The sequence below is a fragment of the Phocoena phocoena genome, chromosome 15, assembly GCF_963924675.1.
Source record: "Phocoena phocoena chromosome 15, mPhoPho1.1, whole genome shotgun sequence".
Classification (NCBI taxonomy): Eukaryota; Metazoa; Chordata; class Mammalia; order Artiodactyla; family Phocoenidae; genus Phocoena; species Phocoena phocoena.
The window spans coordinates 40,947,623-40,971,825 of NC_089233.1; the positions used below are offsets into that span (position 1 = coordinate 40,947,623).

Genomic DNA, 24,203 nt, shown 5'->3' on the forward strand with positions numbered 1-24,203 from the left:
ATGGCAGAGCTGGGAATGGAACTCAAGTCAGTGTGACTCTTAAGATGTGAATAAGTTACAGAATTCAGATGAATGCATAAAACATCTTTATGAAGAAGGCAAGCATGAGAAAACTTCACCTGAAAAGTTACTGTGAAATGTAACTAAGAACTTCTAAAAAAAGACTCTTTCAGGGCTTCCCTGGTGGCGCAGTGGTTGAGAGTCCGCCTGCCGGTGCAGGGGACGCGGGTTCGTGCCCCGGTCCGGGGGGATCCCGCATGCCGCGGAGCGGCTGGGCCCGTGGGCCGTGGCCGCTGGGCCTGCGCGTCCGGAGCCTGTGCTCCGCAGCGGGAGAGGCCACGGCAGTGAGAGGCCCGCGTACAGAAAAAAAAAAAAAAAAAAAGACTCTTTCAAAATTTTGAGTTCGATCTAAAAGACACGCTAAGTGTTACCTTAAGGATTTCCTAATGCATGATGCATTAGGACAACACAAAATGTTGAGACTCAGACAGAGAAATCCAACAGTTAAAAAGATTCCTTTACTTGCAACCCACCCGTAACTAACCCAAGAACCTTTTAAAAATAATTCAAAAGTAGCTGCCAAAGATTCCCATCGATTCATCACTGGTGAAATATCCAAAAACTTACAGGAGTTGCAAGAGTTCCAAACTATAAATCTATAAAAATAATAAAACATCTCTCAACAGGAACAGGAAGGCCCGGACTCCTGCTCGGCAGCGTCCACATCTGGGTCTTCCTCGCCAGGCTCCTTCTCCTGCTGCTGTTTCTTCCACAGTTTGGCCATGGCCAGGAGCTTGAGGTTGGGCTGGTTGGCAGCATCTTCCGGAAAGATGTAATCATAGTATTCTTCCCAGCCTGCATCCGACTACAGGAAAAAAGTAAAACAGTTAAAAGATAAGCTAACACATGGCTGGAATACATTTCAGTTGAAGTGGAGAATTCTCACTGGGAAACCCAGGGTTCAAATTCCACTTATCTTCATTGTGCAAAACAACATCAAAGTCTACTTGGAAAGCAGAATTTTCAAAGAGAAATTAGAAGGGCCTGGCCTGGTAGAGTGGGAGTAATTGCTGTTGGATGGGTGTTGCTGCAGCTGTAGCTCACTGAGAGCTACAACCTGGTGGAAAATGCCCTAAAAATCTAAGCATAGCTCCTGTATGGTCAATCGAAAAGACAGTCAGTGTCTTCAACCCCATCTTGCAGTCTTATGTGTGAGTCTTTAAATTTTTAAAGATTTACTTAGTATTTACCCAATAGTGAAAGCCATAAATCTGTGATTATCCTGACACCCTGCCTTTGAATCCCACCTCCAATCGGGCACTGATTTCACTTCCTAAAGGTCGCCCTGGTCCCAGCTCCCAACACCACCTTGCTTTGCTTACAATAGCCTCCCAACAGACCCTCCTCCAACAAAGCCCCTCAAATCAACCCGCAGGAGACACCAACTGTGTCAAGAGCTTTACTACAGCCTACAAAGCCTCCACCTTGACCTCCTGCTTAATGCTCCGGAAATACATTTCATGCAGTTTCTGGAACCAAGCACCAGGAAGAACCTTTGCCAACCCCCACCCCCCACCGTTCTCCAGCCCTGGGTGGACCATACACCCTGCTGTGTTGCCATGGTAGCCAGACTGTGACTGTCCTCCTCCTCCAGCTGTCAACCCCCTTTCTCAGATTGTATACGCGCCACTTCAAAGTATGTATTTCAAAGTCGGGTGCATTTCTGCTCAGCTGGCAGGAAAGGACCAGCTCAGGGGCTCAGTTCTTACCCCATCATCAGCTTGGACCTTTCTTCTCTTCTTGACTTTCTCTGGCATGAGTTGGTCTACTCTCTCCTTATCTGATACTGTTCCAAATTCATCTTCAAAGCTTCGCCAAGATTCCAGCAACATAAGTCTCTCTTCCTTTTCTTCACAGTTTCGCATGGTTTTGTTAGCCTCTTCATAAATTTGTCTGCATTTAGCCAAACTTCCTTCCTTCCCTGAGGACAACTCAAACTGTGCAAAACTGATCCATACCTTAAAAAATATTAAAGAACCAAATTAACCATGTCACCCAGAAAACAATAATGTAATAATAAAGCTAATTTCTTGTTAGTGACATCTGAGCATAGTAACGTGTTCATCTCTAGTATTTCAATACAACAGACTGACTAGATGCTTCTATATAGTAATGGTGAAGCAGTCTGCTTCTACATCCAATTAGGTGTCTGAAATAGTCTCAAAATCCTGAAGTTTAATTTTTTATTCAACCCTACGATATCCAAGTTATTTACACGCAGTATAAATATTGACCTGGTATAAGCTTAACATTCCAAAGTCCTCTGAGACTCACAAGCTCTCTGTAAAAGTAAGGAAATCATATAAAATAAATATACTAAAAAATCCCACACACTTAAAATATAGAAATACACTATTTCTTCCGGACTGCTGATTCAAGCAAAATTAAAGATAACCCACAAAGCACAGGATACCTTGACATGTTGTGTCCGTTGAAGCAATCGTCGGTAAAGATTTCGTGTTCTTTCAGTTTCTTCCTGCTCAATTTCAAAATCAATATATGATTTCCAAAGCACCTAAGAAAGATAACTTCATAGGTCAGTCTTGACATTTAAGAAGCAACATGCCCCTATCCAAAGTACAGCCTAACTAGCATTCTAACCTAGGAAATCTAGGAACCTAGAACTTTCATGACCAATTAAGGAACAGACTGTATATGGATACAAGAAATAATACTGGTGTTTACAGACTGGCCAAAATTTGGCTAAGTGTCTACATTATGAGAAAAAAGACCTTGGGTTCACTTTTGGATTCTCTTCTGGACTTATCAAAAGAGCAGGGTAACTTGCCAAACCTCCCAGGCACTGTCATGAGGCTGCCACAAACCACGGACTTGCGGGGAGAAAACAGGCCTGGATCAGCCAGTGCACACCGTTTTTGTCTCCACTCTAAGTTCCCTGATATGCCTGAGTCCAACTCAACAAGCATCCAGGGCACAGCTGCCCACCCGCCTGGCACAGCCCGTCAGGGCACAGGGACCAGGAAGATGTGGCCCAGACGCCTGGAGGCCGCAGTCTGTGGAGCGGCTGAGGCCAAGTGATGGGACCAGTGACACACAGAGCCCTGCCCAGTGCAGTCAGCAGGGCCTGGTGAACCGCTCAGTGCAGGGTCACACCAGAGCAAGAGTCACTGAGCGAGCTCAGTGGTTCCTGAGAGGTTCACGCTGTCCTAGCTGTTGTTGTTTGGTGCCACCTTGCGGCTCAAGCTTAGATCCTGACGGGATGATTTCAGGCCCTGTGGCCAGCCAGGCCGGCCTGGACAGGGGCAGTGGTACCTCCAGGAACATCCTGGTTTAGTGAGAGCCTAATCCAGGCAAAACTGCACCAGAGGGATCCGGGGCTGTACAGTCTCAACCTTTACCTCCCTTGTTCTCCAGGTGGCCTTGACTGCGCTTCCCTGGCTCATCCTCTTTAGCCTTCTGTTAAGAGAAAGGGAGGAAGATCCCACCAATAAGATCCCAATTCATCCTGGCGTCACAGTGGGGCTGTGTTGTGCTGTGCTACCCGACTAGAGAGGGCTGCTTCCCCCGCCTTCCTGTCTCCAAAACAGGAAGTCCTAATCTGAGTGAAAAAGACTATAGGTGAGATGGTCTTTATGCTCTAAGAGGCACACATATTCACAAGGTCATCTGAGGTAACACTGGGCAAGCGTCTAAGATAAAGCCATAGTCACCCCGCGGGCCTCACCTCCGGCATGTCCAAGCGTGGCTGACTGATGGCTAACTCGTAGATGGCCCGGGCTCTCTCGATATCGCCAAGGATTGTCTCTAATTCTGCAAATTTAATCCAAGAGGTACAATTTTCAGGCCCAAATTCCAGGAACTTTTCATAAAGCTTCCGGCATCTGTCAAATTCTCGAAGCTGTAGCTCCAGTTCTATGTAACCTTTAAATAACTTGTTCTTCGGACACTTGCCTATGGAAGTTCCCTGGAAAAAAAGATAACCGACCGCTGTGACGTCTGAGTGGGTCTGACTTGTGCAGACATCCTCAGCCTGGCCTAGAAGCTGTTCTCTGCTGAACAACAGCCTTGGCACATCAACACGGCGCACCACCCTCTCCCTCTGCAGTAACGCACTGCTCAAACTGGCTCGACAGAGACCAAAGGAAACCCTCCAATTCACTCAGCTGTCAAGTCGGCCTGCTTTGCAAGAGATATAGTGTTCCAGAACTGTTCGGAAAACTATTTTGAATTTCACCTGGTTTCTCAGGATGTCCTAGTGAATGCGGATGTCAGATGGACAACACCTCCCATGAGTAAAAGGATAATCAAGGGACGAACCCTGCTGCCCACAGCCAGGGTGAGAGTAGCTTACCAGAAGGATAGCTGCATCTGATCCTATTAAGAAATTTTAGAACACTTGTTAAGAGGAAGGTGCACTTAATACACCAAAACTCTTGTACAGGATGAGAATACTAAAGATATAAGATTCGATGTCTCTAGCCGGAGGAAAGATCTGGCAAGATCTTTCTTAGAGATCTGAAAGATCTCTAACTGTCCAATGTTGACACAGAATAACTTAAGCATCATCACCCAATCTTTCTTCAAAGGCCGTGCTTTCGAACAAGTCTCAGGTTATAAAGGCACAGTATTTCTGCTGCCTTCTCAAGAGGAATTACATAACCTGTAAGCCTTAAGATTTTAATTTCCTTCTCGAAGGACTTAATGATGCATCTTGAGCCTTTCTTTACTCACCAAAGCTCTTCTGGCAAATGGTAAATTTTTCTGTCTTATTTCAAACTGTGCATACAGTAACCACATTTTGGCAAATGTGAACTAGAAAACAAAAGCACAAAAACTCACGTAAGTTAAATTTAAATTAACAAGGGCCACAGACGAACTTCTCTAAAGCTACAGAGCTAGGACGTACATATCTTTTCATTTATAAGCTAAGAAGACAATATTTGACAGAAATTAGGAACAGTAATCTAGGCACTTCACTATAATGCAGGGCTCTGCAGCCCCTACTGAGAGGCAGCTTTGTTTGTGGGTGTGCTGTGATCAGGCAGAACATGGCCCTCTATTCTAGAAGGCAACTCGGTCAACACCTCTGTCTCTCATGCTGGGAAATACAGAGATCATGTGTCAACCATCCCCAGAACACGCGTGTTCCCTGCGCCTGCGGACGACCACACAGGTGCCAGCAGCCGGTTGGCTGTCCCCTCTCATGCTGAGCTCAGTCTCTTCTGATTACCATCCTCCTGGAATTTCTCCATTAGCATATGCACCAGTCATTGGTCACTTAACACAGGCTGCCTGCTCAACTAGACTGTAAGGTGTTTTCAGAGGCAAAGAGTGTATCTTATTCTTATTTATGTTTTCCACAGAGCCTAGCACAGGGAAGAGCCAATCAATAAATATGATTTCACTGAATTATTTCACAAGTAACAGATGCAGGAGTTTGATGTGTCTGGAACAGAACATTTAGATCAAACATACCTTTTTATGAGGAATGAGTTCCAAAGAGGCTTGGTAAACTTGTCTTGTCCTCTCCGCATCCTGCATTAGGATAAGAAATTTGCACAAAATATTTACGTCTATTACTAATACTAATTTTACTATTACTAATAAAAATATACACCCCTAACATTGACTATGTTCCTACAAGTTATTTTCAAACCCTGATTGCATTTATGATCAAAATTGAACTGCCTCTGGCCATCAAACTTTGATCACAGAATCACCCACAATACAGCCCTCAAACTCTTTTGCCTGACGGCAGAAACAAAGATGTTCTACAGTCTCGGATCAGCAGCAGAAAGTTAACCTTTTCCTATTAACTTACACACAACCAACTTCTGAAAATTTGCTAAAAGTAAGAATGTGCAATCCAGCTGGGGTCCCTCTTCAGGAGAAAACCCAGGAAACTATAGATAATGAAACTAAGGGCTAGTTCATTGTTCCCTTTCAAGTTCCAAGTAATAATCTTGTTGCAGCTCAAGGTTTAAAAAAAATACAGCAAAACTAAAAACCACCTCACCTATGTCCACTACAGGTGTACAGAGTTTAAAACGTGGCAGAGGGGACTTCCCTGGTGGCATAGTGGTTAAGAAGCCGCCTGCCAACGCAGGGGACGTGGGTTTGATCCCTGGTCCAGGAAGATCCCACATGCCGCAGAGCAACTAAGCCCGTGCACCACAACTACTGAGCCTGCGCACCTAGAGCCCATGAGCCACAACTACTGAAGCCTGTGTACCACAACTACTGAGCCCACAAGCCACAACTACTGAGCCCACGAGCCACAACTACTGAAGCCCACGCACCTAGAGCCCATGCTCCACAACAACAGAAGCCACCGCAATGAGAAGCCCGTGCACTGCAATGAAGAGTAGCCCCCACTCCCTACAACTAGAGAAAGCCCGCGTGCAGCAACGAAGACCCAACACAGCCAAAAAAACCCCAAAAAACAAACAACCTTATAAAATGTGGTATCAGTTCCCAGCCGCGCTAGCAGGGCCAACGCGCAGGGGAAGGAGCCCGCCCCCAGCCACCCCAGGACTAGGCTCTGCACCTTCGCCTCCAGCTCCTCGTAGAGGGCGTAGTTGATCCACAGGTAGATGTAGCGCTTCCAGTGCCTCTTCTCCTGCACAGGCGGCACGTTGGCGATGGCTCGCTCGTAGACTTCCCGCACTGTCTCTGCCTCTGCGTCGCTTTCGACCAAGCGCAAGTAATCGAACCATGCATCGTAGTTGTGCGGGTTAGCCTAGAAAGATAAGGTTAATAATTAGAAACCAAACCCAGAGCTGCACCTGCGGGACTATGTGAGCTGAAAGAAGGCAGCAGACTGACTTTCTGTACTCTAGCAACTTTTTTCTAGACTTTACAGGCTATTTCATTTAAAAATACCATTCTTGAGGTTCTATAATAGAAAAGGAAAAGGACTATAGAAGACAGACTATTAGCCAGAGGTTCCCCCAGCAAAGCCCCTTGTATCTACAACAGCTTATTTTTTTGGACTATACCAATTTTTCATTTTTTTTCAAGAAGGTGTAAGTGGAAAAATGACTTAGAGACAAATACATAAAGATCAATAACAATTGATGTTTTTTTCCTTTTTTTTTAATGAAGTAGCAAATGGTAATCAGAGTAGACCTCTGCTCTGGTGGTGCCCTGGATGCCTCTCCTCCACAGAGGTGAAGGGTGCCAGCTCCCCGTCTTCCCACCCCAGCAGCCACCGCACTTGGCTGAGTAAGGACCCCTGCTTGAGGGTCTGGTGCACACGAGTGGGTGACATGGAGATGAAGCACACTGAGAACTGGTTTCTGGAAGTAGTATCCATTGGTGGGTCAGTCATCCCTGGCCAGACTGAAATGTGACTGTCTCATCTCCTGCTCCAGGACTTTATGCAACTGCCCTGATTCCCGCCCATTATCCAAGTCTGCTCCTCCAGCTTCCTATTGATTCTGTAAACCTCCCAGTATCTATAGCTATGAAAATAGACATCTATTTTTTTAATGTGTCTTTGTTTATATATGTGACTCCATAGCACTATGCCTAGATTTAAAATTACGATGGAATTATACCATGCTCACAACTGCAAAACCTGCCTTTTCAATTAACGGCAATATGTCTTGAACGTATCTTGCTGACCCCATTTAATACCAGACTTAGTCCTTTGTTTGGAGATATCTTAATTAATTTGGCCAAGCAGAAGTATTTTAAAATACAGAGCAGAGCAGTAAAGGAAAACACTACTACCTTTGAATTCAAATCAAAATAGTACGTTACAGACAGAGATGAGAATGGAACCCTAACTACAATATGTCTTTTGTTCAAGCAATTAAGCCAAAAGGTAATGTATAAAAATGGGTTTTTTCGATCAATCTCTGACTCTTCCATCTTCTTTAAAAAATGAGCTCAAATGGATTTCAGATTGCTTTTGCTCAAGTTCTTTGTGTATAATCAGCAACCAACAAAGTGACTTCCAACATGCGAGTGGCAGAGCAAATCCAAGCGCTGTCTGCTTGCCTTTTCTACCAGCCCCGTTTACCTCCCCATCTGGAATGCCAATTTACTACACACACTGGATGGAGAGCGATGCTGTGGCCCAGGACTAGCCAGCAGGTCCCTGCCAGCACAACCACTCACCGCCAGTGCTCACCTTCACCTCCTCCTCGTACTGGAACCTCCGTTTGCTCACGATGATGTCTTCAATGCCCCGCCTGTCACCAAACTTCTTCTCAAAGATGGTGTAATTTTTAAAGAGTTCCTGGGCTTCCTGCTTTGAGATTCGATCCAGGGCGTACTTATAGATCACTCGTACCCTCTCAAACTGAAAGCAGACAGGATGATTATCTTCCAGAAGCAGACAGGATGATTATCTTCCAGAACACAGTATTCTCATTCTAGCCACAACTTGAAAAGTAATTATGACATAAAACATTACTTGTAAGTTAGATTATGAGGCCTCAAAATGTCCAAAGTACGACTTTTCTTCTCCCTTTTGTTGAGGTACTTTCAGCCAGGATGGACTGACACTCTCTTCTGAGCCCCACATTTAACAGTGTACCTAACGCTGCCAGCTGGATGTCATCCATGCATCTCAGACTCACCCAAGCTCGCTCCTCCCGCCCAGCTGGGTCGTTGTCAGACTCCCCATCCTGGGCAGTCACACCCACCACCCTGATCACACACCTGCTCTGTCAGGGGCCTCCCCAACTCCTCTCTCCTGCATTCCTCACACTGGCTGCTTCCACAGCCCAGCCCTTTCTACCTCCTCAACACAGCCCTTCACTTCTCCCCAGGCCTCTGCCGACCCACCTCCATTCTCCCTGGTCCATATGAAAAGCGCCCCCATGCCCACTCTGCCGCCCTCCTCCCAATACACTCTGCATGAACCAGCCAGAGGCTCCCCTCACAGCACAGATGACATCCGACCACTTCCTGCTTAAGACCCTCCACACTTCCCACCGGCCTGAGGACAGAATCTGAACTCACCTCTGGGACCTGTGCAAGACCCTGCATTCAGATCCCAGCCAACCCCTCCCCATCCTGTATTATCTGAGCTACATTTCAGGATTATTTCCCATACATACTATGGGAGAAAATAACTGACTTCTCGTGGGACAATCTCTGTTTCCATTTCATATTCTGTTCTCTTACTGAAGGCTCTGGGGCTTTTTGTTTCCCAGGTTCATTACCTGTAAAGCCCTTTAATCAGAGTATCAAATGACTCTCAGTTTACAGATGATATTCTCATTTAGGTTTAAAGACTTAATTTTGAAGCAGAGCACAACAAAATGAAGACAGTTATAATATAACCCACAATCACGCACTCCCAGTCTGCAGCTTAGCCAGATATGTGCTGTTTCCCTTGACAAATCACGGTTTCATATTTTGAAAGCATTTTCTCCAAGGATAAGTGAATAAGAAAATGTAAATGAACTCAATGTGCACAAAAAGTAATCTTTTCTAAGCTGTTTTGCAACATAATCCAAGTTCCTTTAAGTTTACTTACTTCTTTCTGATTTTCCTCAAATTTGGCAAAGGCAACATAAAGGTGTTCATCCATATGTTCATCCCCAAAGAATTCGACAGCTCTCTCATACACCTTCCGCGCATGGGCAAAGTAACCGTGCTTTTCTTCAAAGCGGGCGTACTTGATCCAGTTCTTCACATCAGGGTGCACAAGAACAAGTGAGCGGGATTAAAGAAAAACCAGGCAGAACAACGTGGCTTAAAAAAACAAAAACCCAAACCCAGAACCTCAACACCACACACTACGGGTGGCTACAGGGGTGATAACACATGTACAAAGGTGGAGACCCACTAACCTGTGACCACCCAAGAGGCCATGTCTTGTTTGTGTGGCCTCCTCCAATTCTTATTCAGTATTTCAGGAGTGGTACAAACAGGAGTTTGGATCCACGAAAAAGCTGAAGCCTATGACTAGCCACGTGATCTGGACAAGTCATTAATCTTATCTAAGCCTCAGTTTTATCTATAAATAGAGGAAAATAATACCAACCAACCTCATTTGATGATTGCCAACTTTAAATGAGAAAAATGTGTGTAAAGCTCTTAGCAATTTCAGGCCAAAAGAATGTGCTCAACAAATGGCACTTTTTGTAGTATCTGCTCAATAACATTAATATTTGAATTACTGATTAAGCAAAAAAAACATGTGGGAGGAGTCAAGATAGCTGAATAGGAGTACATGGAGCTCACCTCACCCCACAAATACATTAAGAATACATCTACAAATGGAACAGTTCTCACAGAGCACCTGCTGAACACTTGCAGAGGACCTCAGACACCTGAAAGGGCAAGAACGATCCCTGCGTAACCAGGTAGGACAAAAGAAACAAAAAGAAGTGGAAGGGGGATGGGACCTGCGCCCCTTTGGGGGAGCTTAAGGAGTGGGGAGGCTCCCGTGCCAAGGGAAGCCCCCTCCCTGGTGGGGAGATAGCTGGGACAGAAGGGGAGCTTCAGGGGCTTGCAGAAGAGCGCAGCAACTGGTCTGTGGCAGGCAGGACAGAGTGTGACCTACACAGATGGTCCCTGCCTCAGCCCTGCACACCCCAACCTAAGGTGTGTGTCTGCCGGTGCAGAAGGGGATGGGTGCTGGAACGTGGCGTTGGAGAGCAGACCCGGGTAGAAGACTGCCGTTGGCGGCACAGAGACAGCCTGGAGGGACAGGAGTGTGGAGCTCCGGCAACCAGGAACGTTTATGGAGGAAGCTGGGGCTGCCATTGCAGCCTCCTTCTCCACGTACCAGGCCCTGCCTCCACATGCACTGGGAAGGACTCCCACGTGGGTGGGCTTGAACACTCCAATTCCTGGCCCAGCCCACTCCAACCTGAACCCAAGAAGGAACAGGCCAAGACACATATTATTGTTTTTTTTTTTTTTTTTTTTTTTGCAGTATGCAGTCCTCTCACTGTTGTAGCTTCTCCCGTTGCGGAGCACAGGCTCTGGACACGCAGGCCCAGCGGCCATGGCTCACAGACCCAGCTGTTCTGCAGCATGTGGGATCCTCCTGGACCGGGGCACGAACCCGTGTCCACTGCATTGGCAGGTGGATTCTCAACCACTGTGCCACCAGGGAAGCCCCCAAGACACATATTAATCAAAGTGAGAAAAATTAAATACAAAGAAAAAATATCAAAGCAACAAGGGAAAAGCAACAAATAACATACAAGAGAATCCCCATGAGGTTATCAGCTGATTTTTCAGCTGAAACTGCAGGCCAAAATGGCGTGGCACCATATATTTAAAGTGATGAAAGGGAAAAACATACAACCAAGAATACTCTACCCAGCAAGGCTCTCATTCAGATTCAATGGAGAAATCAAAAGATTTACAGACAAGCGAAAGCTAAGAGAATGCAGCACCACCAAACCAGCTTTACAACAAATGCTAAAGGTACTTCTTTAGGTGGAAAAGAAAAGGCCACGACTAGAAACAAGAAATGGGAAAGCTCACTGGTAAAGGCAAACATAAAGTAAAGGCAGGAAATTATCCACACACATTATCAAAACCAGCAACCGTGAGAAGAGAAGAATACAAATGCAGGAAATGGGAAATGCACTTGAAATTAAGAGACGAGCAACTTAAAACAACCTTATATATATATACACATAGACTGCTATATCAAAACCTCATGGAACCTGCAAACCAAAAAAACTACAATAGATACACACACACATACACACACACAAAAGCAATCCAAACACAACACTAAAGACAGTCATCAAATCACAAGACAAGAGAACAAAAGAGGAAGGGAAGAAAAAAGACCTACAAAAACAAATCCAAAACAATTAAGGAAATGGCAATAAGGACATACATATCGATAACTACCTTAAATGTAAACAGATTAAATGCTCCAAACAAAGGACACAGACTGGCTAAATGGATACAAAAACAAGACCCATATATATGCTGTCTACAAGAGACCCACTTCAGATCTAGGGACACAGACTGAAAGTGAGGGCATGGAAAAAGGTATTCCATGCAAATGGAAATCAAAGCTGGAGTAGCAATACTCATATCAGACAAAACAGCCTTTAAAATAAAGACTTTTACAAGAGACAAGACACTACATAATGATCAAGGGATCAATTCAAGAAGATGTAACAATTGTAAATATAGATGCACCCAACATAGGAGCACCTCGATACATAAGGCAAATGCTAACAGCCATAAAAGGGGAAATCGACAGTAACACAATAATAGTGGGGGACTTCAACACCCCACTTTCATCAATGGACAGATCATCCAGACAGAAAATCAATCAGGACACACAGGCCTTTAAATGACACATTAGACCAGATAGACCTAATTGATATTTACAGAACATTCCATTCGAAAGCAGCAGAATATACTTTCTTCAAGTGCATATGGAACATTCTCCAGGATAGATCACATATTGGGCCACAAGTCAAGCCTCGGTAAATTTAAGAAAATTGAGATCATATCAAGCATCTTTTCTAACCACAATGCTGTGAGATTAGAAATCAATTACAGGAAAAAAACTAAAAAACACAAACACTTGGAAGCTGAACAATATGTTACTAAACAACCAAGGGATCACTGAAGAACTCAAAGAGGAAATCATAAAATGCCTAGAAACAAATGACAACAAAAACACAACAGTCCAAAACCTACTGGATGCAGCAAAAGCAGTTCTAAGAGGGAAGTTTACAGCAATACAATCTTACGTCAGAAAACAAGCAAAATCTCAAGTAAACAACCTAACCTTACACCTAAAGCAACAAGAGAAAGAAGAACAACAAAACCCCCAAAGTTAGTAGAAGAAAAGTAATCATCAAGTTCAGAGCAAAAATAAATGAAATAGAAAAAAACAATAGGAAAAAAAAAATCAATGAAAAGCTGGTTCTTTGAAAAGATAAACAAAACTGATAAACCTTTAGCCAGACTCATCAAGAAAAAAAAGGGAGACACCTCAAATCAATAAAATTAGAAATGAAAAAGAAGGTACAACTGACACCACAGAAAAACCAAAGATCGTAAGAGACTACTAAAGCAACCATACGCCAATAAAATGGACAACCTAGAAGAAATGGACAAATTCTTAGCAAATTCTTAGAAAGATACAACCTTCCAAGACTGAACCAGGAAGAAACAGAAAACATGATCCGACCAATCTCAAGTACTGAAGTTGAAACTGTGATTAAAAACTTCCAACAAACAAAAGTCCAGGACTAGATGGCTTCACAGGTGAATTCTACTGAACACTTAGAGAAGAGTTAACACTGATTCTTCTGAAACTTTTCCAAAACATTGCAGAGGAAGGAATACTCCCAAGTTCATTCTACAAGGCCACCATCATCCCAATACCAAAACCAGTAAAAGGTACCACAAAAAAAGAAAATTACAGGTCAATATCACTAATGAACACAGATGCAAAAATCCTCAACAAAATACTAGCAAACCTAATCAAACAATACATTAAAAGGATCATACACCATGATCAAGTAGGCTTTATCCAAGGGATGCAAGGATGCTTCAATATCTGCAAATCAGTGTGATACACCATGTTAACTGAAGAATAAAAGCCATATGATCATCTCAATAGATGCAGAAAAAGCTTCTGACAAAATTCAACACCCATTTATGATAAAAACTGTCCAAAAAGTGGGCACAGAGGGGACATACCTCAACATAATAAAGGCCATATATGACAAACCCACAGCTAACATCATACTCAATGGTGAAAAACTGAAAGCATTTCCTCTAAGATCAGGAACAAGGCAAAGATGTCCACTGTCACCACTTTTATTCAACATAGTTTTGGAAGTCCTAGGCATGGCAATCAGAGAATAAAAATAAAAGGAATCCAAACTGGAGAGAAAGTAAAACTGTCACTGTTTGCAGACGACATGATATTATACTTAGAAAATCCCAAAGATACTACCAGAAAACTACTAGAGCTCAATCTGGTAAAGCTGAAGGATACAAAATACACAGAAATCTCTTGCATTCCTATACACTAACAACGAACGATCAGAAAGAGAAATTAAGGAAACAATCCCATTTACCATCACATCAAAAAGAATAAAATACCTGGGAGTAAACCTATTATGTAAGAAGGCAAAACACTTGTACTTAGAAAACTATAAAATGCTAATGAAAGAAATCAAAGACGACACAAACAGATGGAAAGATATAACATGTTCTTGGATTGGAAGAATCAGCATTGTCAAAATTACTACACTACCCAAGGCAACCTAGAGATTCAATGCAATCCCTATCAATGGCATTTTTCACAGAACTAAAAGAAAAAAAGTTTTAATCTGTATGGAAACACAGAAGACCCCAAACAGCCAAGGCAATCTTGAGGAAAAAAAACAGAGTTGGAGGAATTAGGCTCCCTGGCTTCAGACTATACTACAAAGCTACAGTCATCAAAACAGTATGGTATTGGCACAGAAACAGAAATATAGATCAAGAGAACAGGATAGAAAGCTCAGCGATAAACCCACACACCTATGGTCAACTAATCTATGACAAAAGAGGCCAGAATATAAGATGGAGCAAAGATACCCTCTTTAATAAGGGGTGCTGAGAAAACTGGACAGTTACATGTAAAAGAATGAAACTAGAAAACTCCCTAACACCATATATAAAAATAAGCTCAAAATACATTAAAGAACTAAATGTAAAGCCAGATACTCTGAGAGGAAAACAGGCAGAACACTTTGACATAAATCGCAGCAACATCTTTTTGGTTCCACCTCCTAGAGTAATGAAATTAAAAACAAAAATAAATGGGACCTAATTAAACTTAAAAGCCCTTGCACATCAAAGGAAACCATAAACAAAACGAAAAGACAACCCACAGAATGGGAGAAAATATTTGCAAATGAAGCAACCAACAAGTGATTAATCTCCAAAATATACAAATAGCTCATGCAGCTCTATATCAAAAAAACAAACAATCCAATCAACAAATAGTAAGAAGATCTAAACAGACATTTCTCCAAAGAGGACAGAGATGGTCAAAATGCACTTGAAAAGATGCTCAACATCACTAATTATTTGAGAAATGCACATCAAAACTTCAATGAGGTATTACCTCACACCAGTCAGAATGGTCATCAACAAAAAGTCTACAAACAGGGCTTCCCTGGTGGCGCAGTGGTTGAGAGTCCACCTGCCGATGCAGGGGACATGGGTTCGTGCCCCGGTCCGGGAGGATCCCACATGCTGCGGAGTGGCTGGGCCCGTGAGCCATGGCCGCTGAGCCTGTGCTCCACAACAGGAGAGGCCACAACAGTGAGAGGCCTGCATACCGCAAAAAAAAAAAAAAAAAAAAGTCTACAAATAATAAATGCTGGAGAGGGTGTGGAGAAAAGGGAACTCTCTTGCACTGTTGGTGGGAATGTAAATTGATACAGCCACTATGGAGAACAGTATGGAGGTTCCTTCAAAAACTAAAAATAGAACTACCATACGACCCAGCAATCCCACTACTGGGCACATACCCTGAGAAAACCATAATTCAAAGAGTCATGTACCACAATGTTCATTGCAGCACTATTTACAATAGTCAGGACATGGAAGCAACCTAAGTGTCCATTGACAGATGAACAGATAAAGAAGACGTGGCACATATATACAATGGAATATTACTCAGCCATAAAAGAAACGAAAGTGAGTTATTTGTAGTGAGGTGGATGGACCTAGAGTCTGTTATACAGACTGAAGTAAGTCAGAAAGAGAAAAACAAATAACATATGCTAACACATATATGTGGAATTAAAAAAAAAAAAGGTTCTGAAGAACCTAGGGGTAGGACAGGAATCAAGACGCAGACATAGAGAATGGCATAGAGAATGGACTTGAGGACACAGGGAGAGGGGAAGGGTAAGCTGGGACGCAGTGAGAGAGTGGCATGGACATATATACACTACCAAATGTAAAACAGGTAGCTAGTGGGAAGCAGCTGCATAGCATGGGGAGATCAGCTCGGTGCTTTGTGACCACCTAGAGGGGTGGGATAGGGAGGATGGGAGGGAGTTGCAAGAGGGAGGGGATACGGGAATATATGTATACGTATAGCTGATTCACTTTGTGATACAGCAGAAACTAACACACCACTGTAAAGCAATTATACTCCAATAAAGATGTTTGAAAAAAAACACAAACTACATATAGAACTGCCATATGATCCAGCAATCTGAGCATACATCTGGCGAAAACTGTAATTTGAAACAATACGTGCACCCCATGTTCATTGTAGCAGCATTTACGATAGTGAAGACATGGAAACAACCTAAATGTCCATTTACAAAGGAATGGATAAATGAGATATGGTACATATATACAATGGAATACTACTCAGCCATAAAAAAGAACGAAATAATGCCATTTGCAGTAACATGGATAAATCTAGAAATTATCTTACTAAGTGAAGTCAGGCAGAGAAAGACAAATATATATCACTTATATGTGGAATTTAATTTAAAAAATGATACAAATGAATTTTTTTGCAGAGAGAAACAGACTCATCGATCTTGAAATCAAACTTATGGTTACCAAAGGGGAAATGTCAGGGGAAGTGATCGACTGGGAGATTGGGATTAACGTATACACACTACTATATATAAGATAAATAACAGGGACCTACTGTATAGCACAGGGAACTCTACTCAATGTTCTCTGGTAACCTATATGGGAAAAGAATCTGAAAAAGAATGGATACATATATATGTATAACTGATTCACTTTGCTGTACACGTGAAACTAACACAACACTGTAAATCAACTATACTCCAATAAAAACTTAAGGAAAAAAAAAGGAAGTTCCCTAGCAGTCCAGTGGTTAGGACTTGGCGCTTTCACTGCCTTGGTCCAGGATCAATCCCTGGTCGGACAACTAAGATTCTGCAAGGTTCGTGGCGCAGACAAAAAAAAAAAAAAAATCTTAAAAAAAAAGAAAGGAAGACAGAAAAAAACATGTCACAAAAAGAAAACTTCTAACCAGAGCGTAAAGAGAAAGTTCTGAATTACCATTTACTTCTTCACAGGACGTATGTATTTTTAATCTACCTTCCGTGAAGAAATCCTTAATTTCTTAAGTAGTAATACATTCAAATAGGGCAACGATGTAAAGAGTGCAGGCTCTAGAGCAGCTACTGGGTTCAAATCCCATCTCCATCACTACCCGAGAGACCCTCTCCTGCCTGTTTCCTCATCTGTAGAATGAAGCAATTTCCTGAGTCACAGGGCTGTGGTGGGGATTAAAGGACAATATCTGTAAAGTGCGTAGAATAATGCATGGCACAAAGCAGTCACTATAAATGCTGTTGTCAAACTAGTAATATCAAAATGAGTAGTCATAATTAAGATGTTAAAATTGCATAATAAAGTTGAGTCTTGGATCTCGCAGTAGTTATGTTCTATGAAGTCATTCTGCCTAGCAAATACCAAATCACTGCTCCTAGGGGAAATACACACACACACATATATACACACACACACACACATCTCACACAGATTGTGATTTTAAATCCTAAAAACAACTAATGTTGGTAGATTCTATTTTCTTTCTTTTATGAAAGAGAAAACAAATCTCAGAAATGTTAAGTGACTTGCCTGAGGCTGCCCACCAGCTGGTGCCAGAAAAAGGATTCTGCCCCATCCAGCTGGCCCCAGAGCTGAAGTGTCTCTCTCTCCCCTGTACCGCCCCTCCCATCCCTTGACCCGGTCATCCTTGCAGGACAGCAGAGACAGAAGGCAGATGATTGTCTTGTTTGTCCTCAACTGGGACCATGTGCCTTGGGGTGATTCAGTTTTCATCACTCTGGGCTTGTCTGCAAATGACTGCCAAAGTACCACAAATACTGATTTTGGGTTTACAAATAAACTTTAGCAAGTAGGAGAATTCACAAGTACAAGAACAGTGAAAAAGTAGAATTAACTATTTCAAGTTCCTGAGAGTGCTTTCCCGTGTTACCATCTCCTCTTCACAGTCAGCCCACAGCGGGAACTTTTACCTTCCTCTTAAAGATGAGGACACCAAGGCTCCAAGGAGTTACCCGATGCATTGAGGTCACATGGCTAGTAAATGGTAACCCTCTAGATCGACTCCAGTACCAGTGCTAATGACCAACATACACCCCAGAACAAACCAGGACCCAATGCAGTGGCCAGGGCCTTAGGATGTCACCTTTCACAAGGAACCACATTGTTAATGCCAAAGTATAAACAGACCAACGTCTCACTGGAAAAGATTCAATTATCCAGACCACAAACTTTTTTTCTGACCAACCTGTGTCCCTAGAAAATATAAACGAAGTCTACGCAGCAGATGTTGACTTCTAGGCCAACATCAATGACCACATGTCCCAACCAGACCACAGCCCCACGGGAGTACAGCACCTGGGAAAAGGGCACCACACAGACCCGTCCAAAGGATATAGCGTTCGTAAATGGTGCGGGCCCGATCCACCTCTTTGTATCTCAGCTCGAAGTTGATGTAGGAGTGCCAGGCCTGCTCCTCTGGCTGCCACTCCATCCAGCGCTCGAACACCTGCCGGGCACCCGCCATGTTCCCCAGCATCTCCTCCATGTACGTGTACTTGTACCTTTAACAAAATCATCCTAAATTATCTATCATGGTCAAAATGACTTAGGGAAAAAAACAGTCTCTGGCAATCTCTAGCTCTAACTTTGTTAAACATGAAGATGATTTAGGGCTTTCTCTTCCCTAAAGGTTAAGTCAAACATGTTTTCTTATTAAAATGTAAATCTGAAAAGGATCAACCATTGGAAAAAAGGATTTTTCTTCTCAAAAGTTGCTTAGTTTGACAAGATGATTTTTATGCATAAAAGATTACAACCAAAATTTGTTTTGATTACACAGCTATTATACATTGAGATTATAACTTAGCAGACTAAAGGACATTAAAACATACTGATAGTATGTTTAAAGAAAAAATAAGATGTAAGATTAAATATATATACGATTACAACTATAAGTAAAATAAATACACAAAAATGTGGATATTTGTAGTCTACAAAAGGCCATTTCAATAGATCAGAAACTTACCAGAACTGGTTGACGCGAGGCAGAGTCGTTATGGCCCGGTCCCAGATATTTCGGGCATGGTTGACCTGGCGATTCTTCATTTCCATTTCTGCATATTTCAGCCAGAGTGTAATATTTCGATAGTCCACATCCAAAGCACGTTCGTATATGGATCGAGCCCTAGATAAGCAAGATTTGGAGGGTATCAGAAACAGTACACGCAACACACGTGCAAGCATTTGAAACCATCTGCAATGCTCTGCTATTCTGCCAGGTGTTTACCATGAGCCAGGTTCTGGGCATAAAAAGGTGAAAAGATCTGATATTCTCAGGAATCTTAACAAGACTCAGAGAAAGACTGACATGAGTGTAATTGCAACGCAGTGTGACAAACGTTATAGTCAAGGTCTGCACAAGGAAGTAGAGAAGAAAGAAATGAAAACGTCTGGTGGAAAAGGCCAGGCAGTAGCTAAGAACTTGGGAAAAGTTCCAGAGGCCAAGGTGGGTAGGGAGGATGCTCAGTGCGGGCAGAGAGAACAGCCAGATGTCAGGCTGAGGAGGCAAGATGTGTCCAGGGAGCGACAGGTGCTCAGGCCCCGCCAGAGCAGGTGGCAGGCTGGGAGAACACAGAAAAGGGGACAACAGGAAGGCTCAGGCTGTGATGTCATCTTTTTGGCCACTGGTTTTCAGTGGAATAATTTTTATTTAAAAAAAAAAATCCCAATATGGAGACAGCAGATGGAACTGCACTTCTCTGGCTATAAAGTGTGTGCCCATGGCAAGACCCACCCTGGAGAGCCTCCACTGCTCCCCCCAGGACTGTTCCACCACAGTGGCCCTCATGCCCCTCAAAGGAACCCTAGGGTCCCATGGAACACACTTAGAAAATTATTACCAGAGACACACGCTTTTACTCGTGCTTTAACTTTTGCTATGTTTTAGTATCTGGTAATTTATGAATTTTTATTTATACAATTACATGCTCAGTGATTTTTACCTTTGAATCTCCTTTAGACTCTCTTCCCATTGTGCATATTTTATCCAGTTACTAATCACAGTCCTGTTTTTTCTTATGTTATCTTCAAAAGTCTGGCAAAAGGCAAAAAGGGTCAAATTAAAGGGAAAATAACTAAAAATGATATCGTCTTTTGTCTATTGATCTTTGTACTAAGAAGTTTATTCATTTTGCTCTTATTTAAGAGAAATTACATCCTGGAAGCCTCAAGAAATAAGAAACCTACTAAAGAAGGTTATGGTCACAAGTGTTTCCTTAAAGTCTTACATGCAAACAGAGAGAAAAACTTCAGATAAAAAGAATTATTAGAATTGTTGCTATTTTCTCTTATTGCTCATGACAACTAACTGGTACTTTAATATACTCTACACTTTTCCTAATAAGAAAACGTTTTTACCTATTTTAAGTCCTCTCAATGTCTCAGAATTTCATACACAGTTCATTGAGGATAACTAATAAGTAGATACAGTAAGATTAGCAGTTTAAAATGATCCCACATCCTAGGGTGAGAAGGTCGGATCAGATCCCCAAGTCTTCTCGCGGCTCTATCCCAGGTGTTACCTCTTAACACACAAGGCGGTACAGACAGAAGAACATAATGCAATCTCGCTAATTCCACCCCTCCTCCAGCTGTCTGTTGTTCTGCCTGTTAAACTTCCACTCATCTTTGTTTCAGCACCAAACATTCTGTCTCTGATGGATTTAATTTCTTTAAGACAGACAACTCATGGCATATTTCACAGAGCTCAGCACAATGCAATCACCTGGTAACCAGAAGTTATACTATTCATGTGGCTAGAAACACTCACCTCTTCTGAGCTTCTAGTCTCTCTAACCAGTGAGGAACTTTTCAAACTCTGACCTATAAATTCCTAACAACATCAACAGACTAAAAGATATCACATGGACCCACCTTCCTCTTCCTCAGTTTGTAATCATTTAACTCTTCTTCATCTGTGATCTTCTGTTGAGGGGGAGGTGGAAGAAGCTCAAGTTCTCTTTCCTTAGCTTCTCTTAGCAGCTGCTCTGCAGTTATCTGCACCTCAGCTGGGGCTTTGTTTTTCACCTTTTAAGACAGGAAACATTTCTATTTTTAGCAAGTGCTCTCCGCAAGAAGGTTTAAGAAACAAATGAACATATTTTTGGATGTGAACTTTATAAACATTACTACAAGATGCCCTCTTTGCATGACATGCTCCCATTTCTCTATGAAACAAGGTAAAAAAAATATTTTCTATCTTATGCAAGGTATCTATTACAAAGCCATAGGTAAAAGCCTCAAGAGACAAGATAGCAAAACCAGCAAGTTTTCCCTTTTAGAATAGTGTAAAAATAAACTTCGAGGCTGCCTTGGTAAAATTCTCACAAAAGGTTTTGTTTTATCAAGATGTGTGCCATTTCTTATCTGGCATTTCAACCTCTATTTACAGAAGTCTTCAACTTCTGCCCCAGGTGGATAACTGCGTTTGACTTTTCATGGCATTTCAAAGACATATTCAGTAAGTTCCCATCATTAGACTGTAAGGTTCTTGAGGTCTCAGAGCTGTGCTGTCCAACACAGCAGCCATGAATCACTTTTGGTGAGTCCAAACTGGGCTGCAAGTGTAAAACACACAAGGGATTTTGAAGACTTAATATGAAAAAGAGAATAAACTACCTAATTAAACTTTTTATATTCCTTACATGTTGGAATGACACTATCTTGGCTACACCAGCTAAATATAATATATAAATTAAAACTCACGTCACCTGTTTTAACATAGCTATGAGAAAACTTACAATTACCTATGTGGCTCATGTTATATTTCTATGGGACCCATGGAGCCCAATAGAAGTTTATGGAACTGAATTATAAGAAATATTAAGTATTTAACGCCATGTGTGGAATGATGATAATGATAATGACGATGGCTCATACCTAATGAGCATTAACTACCAGAAGCTGTGCTATGTGCTTTCTACGCATTATCTCAGGGGGTCATCTACATGGGTATGTAAAGGACAGGCTCCAGAAATAGACTGAAGGGACAGTATCTGTAAATGTTTTAGAACAAAGCCTGTCACATATATTAAGCACTCGCTAAGTATTAGCCGCCGACGGAAATATCAGCGCGTTTCAGATATTTTGTTTAATTGCTTAAATTATGCCAACACACAGCCCTTCTCATCTACTCTCATTCCCTCCACTTTCAGCTGGGTAACTCCTATTCCGCCTTCAAGGGTCAGCTTAACCATCTCTTCCTCAGCAAAGTTTACGCTGGAAACCCCTCACACAAGCCCAGATGCCACGGCATATTCCACTCGGCCTCAGTAGCCTTTGCAAGGTTGCAATTTTACACTTAAGGTATCTTACTGGAGGGCTGCTCGTCGCCCGCCCTCGTAGGAGCCCCCCAGCGCCTAGCGCTTACCCGGCTCAGCTGGTCTGTATTGAAGGACCCCACTCCTTCCCTCGCAAAACACCTCCCCACACTACGGCCCCGCGGACACTGGTGCGTCTCCCCGCCTCCCGCCCCCCACCGGCTGGCCCTTCCCTCCCGCTCCCCCGCGGTCCCGCACTGGGTGGGCCGGCTCCCGGGACCACACGCCTCCCGCCCCGGGCACCACTCAGGCGGGGCCAAACCCTCTCCTAGGCCTCCTTCCACGAAGCCCCGCGCCGCCGCCTACCTTTGCCACTTTGGGGATCCTCTGCTTCCCGGCCGCGGTGGAGGCCGCCATGGCTGCAACGGCAGTCTCAGGCGACCCCTAGACCCCAGAAACGGGCCCAGGGTACGCGCCGCACCGCAAAGCCTTCCTACAAGCTGGATCCCGGAACGGGAAGCGGAAATGGCTGGAGTGACCTTTGACCTCCCTCTCGCGCCGTGACGGAGGCAACGTCGTTTCTGTGGTAACCGGGCTGCGCGTCCTACTCGGAGCCGCGGTTGGAGCACGGCGTCTGGAGTTCCAGGTGAGGTGGGGAGAGCTGGCTTCCCGGCAGGGAGGCGGGTAGGTTCCGGGGCGTCCGGGGCGCATTCCCAGGTCGCCTCAGGGACTGGGATGACCGTGCGAGGACGGGTGGCTCTGTAGAGCCGCGGCACCGGGCAAGGGGACAGGAACCAGGCTCTGGTCCGGACGCTCGAGGGCGGGGGAAGAGAGGCAGGCCAGAGCGCGAGCTGCTGCGCTCCTCGGCGGCTTGGCGGTTCGGCGGCCCGGCGCCGCGGTGCATTCTAGGCTTTGTAGTCCCTGAGGTCTACTCCCACTTGGTTTCTGGACAGTTGTGACCCAATAATTAATTCTAAGGCTTGTAACTAAAAGCAACTGAAGGTATTTTAAAGCCAGATAATAGAAAAAAGTGAAAATAAGTCATCAGAGTACTAGTAAATAAGCCAGCCTTGTGATCAGATAAGCAGATATTTAAAGTTTCTGTGACTGTCTTAATTTTGTCAATTCTCTTAGCCCCAATGTCCTTAACTATACGACAAAAATAATATCTATTTCACCAGGTTTAAAGAGAAAATCTATGTAAGTGCCCAGTAAATGTTAGCTGGTATAGTTCTTGACCTGTCTTCAGAAACAGAAAAATTAATTATGTGCACGCAAATGGCTAAGAGAATTTTTAAATAATAGACTTTATTTTTATAGAGCAGTTTTAGGTTCACAGAAAAATTGAATGAAAGGTACAGAAAATTCCTATTTCTCCCGACCCTTCCAACCCCCCCACTATCAATAATAGTACATTTGTCACATTCCTTGGACCCACATTGACACATCACACATCATCTCATCATCACCCAGTGTTCATAGTTAACAGAGGGTTCACTCGTGGTGTTGAACAGTGTATGGGATTTGACAAATAATACATTGCCATGTATCCATCATAATAGAATGGTAAAGAATAGATTCACTGCCCTAAAAATCCTTGTGCTCCACCTATTCATTCCTCCCTCCCTTTTTGCTTCTGCAACCACTGACTTTTTGTCTTCAATGAATCATTTTCAGAATGTCATATCATTAGAATTATATAGTGTGTAACCTTTTCAGATTGGCTTCTTTCACTTAGTAATATGCATTTAAGATTCCTCCATGTCTTTTCATGGCTTGATGGCTCATTGGTAATTTTTGACAGTTACAAGTCACTTATTTATATATTTATGTACA

The 24,203-nt window shown here is 43.1% G+C and overlaps 1 protein-coding gene across 1 annotated transcript; it reads right to left on the reverse strand.

The window, feature by feature from the left end:
• Nucleotides 1–508: 508 nt before the first annotated feature.
• Nucleotides 509–22,965, reverse strand: CRNKL1 (crooked neck pre-mRNA splicing factor 1). The gene is made up of 14 exons (XM_065892277.1): nucleotides 22,734–22,965; nucleotides 20,983–21,135; nucleotides 20,052–20,143; nucleotides 19,076–19,234; nucleotides 18,445–18,611; nucleotides 9,515–9,693; nucleotides 8,159–8,329; nucleotides 6,569–6,760; nucleotides 5,497–5,556; nucleotides 4,753–4,833; nucleotides 3,746–3,985; nucleotides 2,474–2,575; nucleotides 1,770–2,018; nucleotides 509–865 (listed from the first exon to the last, which is right to left on the reverse strand). Exons 1-14 carry the CDS (start codon nucleotides 22,782–22,784, stop codon nucleotides 680–682), a joined length of 2,082 nt encoding a protein of 693 aa, XP_065748349.1. The 5' UTR covers nucleotides 22,785–22,965; the 3' UTR covers nucleotides 509–679.
• Nucleotides 22,966–24,203: the final 1,238 nt, after the last annotated feature.